A 7,575-nucleotide genomic window follows, 5' to 3' on the forward strand; every position below is an offset into this window, starting at 1 on the left:
CCCCCCCCATTAATATAATTTATCGTTTCTTCCAATAATGTTTTAGAAATTTTTTTGTATTTTTAATTGTTTTACTGGCAAAGTATACATTGTATTTCACACTGTTCTTCACATTGTGTTTCAGTACAATCATTCTCATGCATTATGTTTAAAAGTTAATCAAAGGGTACAGGAGTAGGGGAGAAACCACCAGGTTGCAAAGTTTGGTAGGTGGAGAGAGGGGGACAAGGAAAACGGAAAGATCTGGGTGAAAAGATAGGGTTAATTATGGACAAGGTCTTCAAAGTTTTTATCCTGTCATTCTCTTTACTTTTCCCTTATCCCACACCCACTGAATTCCTTTTGTAGAATACATGCAAGAACAAAGCATTGTTGTCAAGTCCATTCAGTTCATAGCTCCTCTCCATGAGGCTGTAAATCTTTACGGGGGAGACTTCCTCTCTTCTTTCTGAGGAATGATGGATTCCTGGTGTACTCAAAAGTGCTGACCTTGCAGGTAGCAGTACAACAAGCAGTGCACTGTGCCTTTGTATATACAAATATATGGGAATGTTTATCATGGCTTTCCCTCCCCCCAAAAGATGTCTTTTAGAGAGTAGAGGTAACTGAAGTCTTTGTTATTTGAAAAAGGGGGAGAACTAACCTAGTCTGCTCATGGTTTGCACTTAGAATTGCCCTGACCTTCCAGCTGGCAAAAGTAGCTGGAGTAAGGGTGGGCTGTATGATCAAGTTGACATCTTTAAGAAAAGGGTTTAGGTGTTTTGGAGAAGATAGGGTACAGAAGCCACGTGAAGAGGCAAAATTCTAGATTTTAAAAACACATTTGTCTTCCTGTGTCCCAGTTGTGCTGTTCTTGGAAGTCTCTGAATTTGGAATTCCTGTAGTAGCTGTTCCTCTTTTGGTCTCCAAAGGTGGTATAGCACTGGTCTGTGCGTTGCTGTACAGAGGTAACTCGTGGTTGCTGTGATGCTGAAAACTGTGACAGTGGTGTGCCAATCATAGTAATGAGTACCCGTGGTAGACAGTGTTGGCTGGAGCTTCCCGACTAAATCAAGCCTGGAAGCAGGAGCAGCATCCACTTCTGAAATGGCTTGCCTCCGGAAACTCTATGTATGAACAGTGCTCAGGCTGTTCGTTCATAGGGTCGCTATGAGTCGTCTGTGACTCGACGGCATCAAACAACAACATTAAAGGATTTCCTGAAATATTTATTTCAGTGACAATATTTGAGATTTATTTTTAAAAATTAAGTGGTTGCCTAGTGGTGAGAAGCTCTGTTGCAATCCTGAAGTCGTATGGTTCAAATCCACCAGTTGCTCTGTGAGAGAAAGATGGGCACTTTCCTCCCATGCAATGTATTGCCTCTGAAAACTTGATGGAGGGTCAGCTATGAGTCAGTTCTGACTCTGTGGCACACAACAACAGCAACCAAGAGACAAGCATAGAATATGATGTATCCTAGAATTTCTGGGACAGAATTTAGAAATAACTAAATTCAGTAATTTCTTCATAAAGATTAATAAGATAAAACAAAAGCCAAAAAGTAAATAATGAAAACGTGGAGCGGTTAGGTAATTAGTTAAATTGTTCATAACATCTCATTCTGCAACCCTGGGGCTACTGAATGTTTGAATTCTTTTCTCTTTGATGGAATGAGACCTTTATATTACAGGTATTTCAGCTGGAATTTCTGTTTTTAACTCAAGAAACTTAAGTACCCTTTGAAGAATTGTTTTAAAAGGCCTCGTCTAAATTAATTTTTGCTTTGGTCATTCTTTTCTTTCTTAGTAATGTACTTAGATATTATCTTTATATATCCTTTACCAGTCTTTTGAGATTTTCAAGGTTTCATAGTTACTTTTAATGTCAGGCTACTTAGACTTGAGAAAAATTTGAAGTTGATGTGTTTCTGCTCGTTACCTTGGAAGCTGAACTTTTGCTTTGACTCGCAGTGAAATTAACAAAGGTTGAAACCTTGTTAATATCAGTTTATTCTTCATAAGAATATTTACTGAATCATAAAAACTAGAATAATTTTCTCTTTAGTGTTTTATGCATAATGCTAGCTGGAAGAAAGTTCATAAAGCAAACATGCATATACTCTACAGGCTTTTGATAAGTTTAAACAAGTAGTGCCCATGAAGGAGTGGCTTCCTTCATAATGCCCAGATGATGATGAATGTAAGCAAGCTAGATGTTCAGCATCCTGGCAGATAAGCCAAGTTGCTGGACAGTGCTAAACAGTGAGGTTTAAGGAAGGAAGTAAAAAAAATGACTGTGCTTTTGGGGGACTTTTTTTTACTCCTTTCTTTGAGGCAGAATGGCCAGTTATTTTGACAAGATACCTAGAAGACCAACTTAGGGAGCTGATTATAGCTTAAAAGCCAGTGTGTGGCCTTTGGGACAATAATCCCCTTTTAGTGACAATTGAAATACATTTCAGTGTGATCTTCTTAATTTGTAAAGCTTTGTTTTGCCCAGAGATTTTGGAGTCAAAAAGAGTCGTATATTGTGAATAGATATGCTTAAGTAAGTGACAGAAATATCTTTTGAGCAAACTGTCATGTACCAGAAAGTCTCAGGCAGTAAAATAGCTTAGCAGGTAGAAAGATAATGTTCACTTCAAGGCTTTATCCTCAACAAATTAAAAGTAGAGCAGTTGGCATAATAGAAAGGAATACTGTGTCCTTGATATTCTTGTTTCTGAACTGCTTTATTATAAAATATGTCAGTAAATCATAAGGACAATGTGGTACCCTATTAAATAGCTGTCAGCTCTTCTCTTCTCAAGTTCCTGTATGATTCTCAAGTAATGCTAAGCCTATTTGAAAAGTAATATTGGTTTCCGGTTTAGCAAAAGTGTGTTCCTTTAGCCATACTTGTTTTCTGAGGTTTCTCACTTTATTTTTAGCAAAGAAAGGATTTTTAAATCGGGCTTGATCTTGTAATCGGGGTTTTGAAGAGACCAGTTTTAGGATGGGATTCAGATTCAGGCAAGCTGTGTTTGCTATAAAATATCATGGCCTCTGTGAATAAATAGCATTGATAGGGAGCTATTGCAGTCTAGTGGTAAAGAGTGGCCAACTAGAAGGCATGTGGTTCAAATCCACCAGCTGCTCCTTAAGAGAAAGATGGGAATTATCTTCCCTTGTGATTTACTGCCTCTGAAAACCCACTGGAGGGTTAGCTATGGGTCATTTCTGACTCGATGGCACATAACAGCAATCTGGTATATTATATAAAAAGACTGAATGTGATCTAGAATAAGTATTGCTTGTCTCAAAAATAGCATCTCTTTAGAAAATATCAAGTTGATATTACTTGGCCATAAGCTTTATGATGACTCTTTAACACTGATCTCAGAAAGTGGATTTTGATAACAACATACAGTTGTCTCTCACACTGGCTGCACTATCCATTGGACTATGGTGGACATTTGATAGATCTAGAAGTGGTTTTGGCCTTGGCGTAGGAATTGCTTTTTTGGCAACTTTGGTCACACAACTGCTAGTCTATAATGGTGTTTATCAGTAAGTATGAAAGATGTGTATCATTAAGTAGTAGAAATTGTGGTACTTGTTTGCTAAATAAATAAATGCGCAACTGAGATTTTGAAATTGATTTAGCTAGTTTATATCTTTAGACCAATTTATTGTTATTATATTAGTGTGTATCATACCTTCTTCTTATTAAAAATCTTATCATTTTAGATATACATCTCCAGATTTTCTCTATGTGCGTTCTTGGTTACCTTGTATTTTTTTTGCTGGAGGCATAACAATGGGAAACATTGGTCGACAACTAGCACTGGTAAGCTATGCTTATTTAATCATTTTTTTCTGTTCTTGAACTGTATGACACATTTTCTCTAAATGACATTACTTCTTTGAAGGAAAGCAGTTGGTGAAGGAAACCGTTCTTTGATTATTCATGCTATTCCACTGAATCATTTGAGAATAATTTAATTATAAATGTATTAAAAATACCACTGAATACAAAAGTCAAAATGTATTATGAGTATGACAATGTGGTTTATCATCCAGACTAGGATATTAGGATCTTTGTTTCTCTTTTCTTCATGAAGGGCACGTCTAGTAAATGATGTTGTTGCAGTGGGTATAAATTTGGATTTTCTCCAGCAGAGGAAGACATTTGATTATTTTAGTTTTAAAGTAAAAAGCCCCAGTGCAAAGGTCTAGGAGTAACACTTAGAAGCCAGAGAGATTTCCTGAATAAGCAGTTGATACATTTTAGCCATATGGCATCTGTTGTTCAGTGGTCAACTCCCCCCCCCCCTTCTATCTAGGAAACCAGGGTTCATTTCCCACTGATTGGTGTGTAGCCACATCCACCTGTCAGGGAAGGCTTACATGTTGCCTTGATGCGGAACAGATTTCAGCAGATCTTCCAGACTAAAACAGACTAGGAAGAGAGAGAAACCTGGAAATCTGAAAATCAGCTAAATCATGTGGATCTCAGTGGTACTATCCAGTTGTGCACAGGGACCTCACAAGTAGCAGGCCACCTTGATGTATCCAACCATAACAACCACCATCATTTTAACCAGAATTGAGTGTTTACTCAATTTGGTTTGAACTGTGACTGTATTTTTCTTTTTTTATAGCTTTCATTTTTAAAAAATAGACTTGATTAAATACCTTTACTAATGTTATTGAAGGTGAGTTTTTTTAAAAAATTATCTGAATTTACTGTATCAACCCTGCTTTTAAGTTGATGGTCTTTCTTCCCTTTTCTCATTTGCCTTTTGGAGCACTCAAAAAGACCTCCCTCTCATGTGTCCTTCCTCTCATTTTCTGTATGTGTTCTAGTGTTGATGTAAATCCTACTGTTACTTGCTTCTTATGCAAAAACCTTGTCTTTCTCTTAATTTTGGCTATATATCTTTCACTTTTAAAATTTTTCATTTTTCCTGTTTGTCATTGAATTGTATTAACTATATAATACCCAGATTCTTTGAGGGATAAAGAAGACATGTATTAATAGATTTCAGTGAAATTTTATTAATAAAAAGCTCTTAATAAAATTTGATAGCCTTTTACTTTATTTGGAAATACTGTTTAAAAAAAAATCAACCTGTTAACCTTTTTCATTTTTATAGTATGAATGTAAAGTGATTGCAGAAAAATCTCATCAGGAATGAAGAAAGAGTGCATCAATAATCATTGTACAGAGAACAAAATGAGAAAGGCATATAAATGATGCACATACCCACAAGACTTTGGACTGTAAAATTGCCAGGATGCAGTTTTCCCCTCTATTGGTATATATTTGTATTTATACCAAGAATATACTGGTAATATTTGTATATCTAACTGCAATCTGTGATTGCTTCATCTGTAAATCAATTATAAACCTTTATGTATTTGAATTGAATAACTAAAGTATATATATGCACTACATTCAAACAAAAGCTTGCTGATAGGTGAAATTTTTAAATTAATTTTTTAAACATATACCATACATTGTATATCAATGTTGTGCCAAAATATTTTATTACTGTCTTATAGAGTTTAAGAATGTTTTGAATAATTTATGAACATAAGGAAATGAAATAAGAATGTTTAAAACAAAATAAATGGAAAGCTGATATTTTTTCTTTGACTCACTGTTGTACCTTTTCATTTTTCTATGAATTAACGAGTTATAAGTCACTAATAAGTGGCTAGTTTTTATTTTAATGTTTCAGAGAGGTTTCGATATTTTGCTAATTGAGAAAAATAAATTTCCATAGAATGTTTCAGATTAGGCAGATTTTACTCAAGATGATGTCATCATTAAGTTACCTTGTGTCTAGATTTAGGAGAGTATGTTAAGGCCACCTGAAAGAGAACTTAGTTAAAGTACATACATGTTTTGGAAATAACTGTCCAGAAAGTGCCACAAAGTGTAAAGTGAAACTAGTCATCATTTTCAATCTACCATCCCACTGCTTTTGCTTATGAAACAAGAAATCCCAAACAGATCAAAATAAAGTTTTTAATTCTGTTGGGTTCTGTTATTGTATGGCAGCACACCACTTGCTGGATCGAGATCCTGTGATCTCTTGTCAGTGAAGTTCCTAGAGGTGAGTTGTTTTTGTTGTTGATTGCCTTCGAATTGAGCATAACTCATAGTGACCCTATGAACAAAAAGACCTGCAGCTTTTCTATAATGACATTTATTGAAGTTCATAGAGTTTCCCAAGGCATGTTGTTTATGAAGTGGGTGTCACTCCTGCTTCCAAAGAGGTGGGTACCTAATTTATGTTTTTCTATGCCCATTAAGGAATAGATCATGTCTGCTTAAGAATGCATTGGGATCATATTTTGTGCATGTGAAAGATCTTGATAACAGTTTTGTGCCTATCTTTTCCATGATTAGACACATTTGTGGTTTAAACAAATTCTTAGCTAACTTTCCCCCATTTTTTTTTAAAGTTTATGACAACTGTCTGGTATATAGAGCAAATTTTTGTGAATACTTTAGAGTGTGTGTATATTTTGGCGTGTATGAACTGATGTATATGTAATACTTTCTTAGACTGTCAAGTAGGTTTTTTTTTTAATTCTTGGTTTTGAAAACATTGCTATTAAATTAAAATCCTGTATAACAGACTTGAACTTTCTTTATATGCCAAGGCTAAAAGTGTGAAACTCCTAAGATTGTATCTTGAATAAATATGTATAGAGCCTTAATGATCGTGGTATAGATGTACTATTATTCTGTTTTCTAGATGTTATTTATTTAGAAAAAAGAAGGTATATTTTTAGAATCAACTTTTTAAACTATAAAGTCTTTAGTAAGTTAGAAGGATTATGGTGTATTTACTTTAAAAATTGCTGTTAACACATGATGTATTAAACATATAATTCCAATCTGATTAATAGTCTTTTCCTCTTTGTGACGAGTCTTAGGATTTAGTACTGGAATAATTTCATGAAATGAACATGTGATTGAATTTACAAAGAAATGAGAAAAGGAAACTAATAGTGGGGAAATTTGAAATATTTGTCACTGCTATTTTTAAATTATCATTACTTTATATGGAAAATGAAAAAAACTAAAATATGGCAAAAAATTGTTTTGATGCTCTGATTAATATATAGTACTTAAACGTTTGCCAGAGAAAGAGATGGAAAGTTTTAACAGTGCTTTTGTGCTTTTATTAAAGAAATTTGACAGTTGACAGCTGAGACAACTCTAAAACGACAAGAAAACAGAAGTAGTAAGAGCTGTTAAGTTGTGTTGCAAAAGTTGTTTATTTGTGTTGAGCTTTTTTACCCCTATTAAGATCATTCTCAAAGTAGTGCATGCTTTTCACATACCTTGCATTTTTTAAGTGGAGTTCAGACTTAGTCATTATCGCTGCCTCTCTACTGCTCTTGGCTCACATTTCTTTTTAAGAAAGTATCTTCCTTATTGAGGTAGTTCTTCCATTTGATGATATGTGCATAGTTGTGCCCCTCCTTGAGTCTGAAGTCTTTTTCAGTTTTGAAGATTAGTAGATTGCAGAAATCTAGGCTCACTCATACTTTTTCTTCAGCACATTGAAGACTTTTATGTCTTCCAATTCCT

At 34.7% G+C, this 7,575-nt stretch overlaps 1 protein-coding gene across 1 annotated transcript in view; it reads left to right on the forward strand.

The window, feature by feature from the left end:
* Positions 1-5,209, forward strand: part of LOC102858491 (insulin-induced gene 2 protein-like) — a 40,564-nt gene extending 35,355 nt beyond the window's left edge. The window contains exons 4-6 of the mRNA XM_006902824.1: positions 3,364-3,530; positions 3,711-3,810; positions 5,120-5,209. Coding sequence (XP_006902886.1) covers positions 3,364-3,530; positions 3,711-3,810; positions 5,120-5,161 — 309 coding nt within the window. The 3' untranslated portion in view covers positions 5,162-5,209. The remainder of the gene's footprint in view (positions 1-3,363; positions 3,531-3,710; positions 3,811-5,119) is intronic.
* The last annotated feature ends 2,366 nt before the right edge of the window (positions 5,210-7,575 follow it).

The sequence above is a fragment of the Elephantulus edwardii genome, unplaced genomic scaffold (assembly GCF_000299155.1).
Source record: "Elephantulus edwardii isolate Elephantulus edwardi_28Jun2011 unplaced genomic scaffold, EleEdw1.0 scaffold00457, whole genome shotgun sequence".
Lineage (NCBI taxonomy): Eukaryota > Metazoa > Chordata > Mammalia > Macroscelidea > Macroscelididae > Elephantulus > Elephantulus edwardii.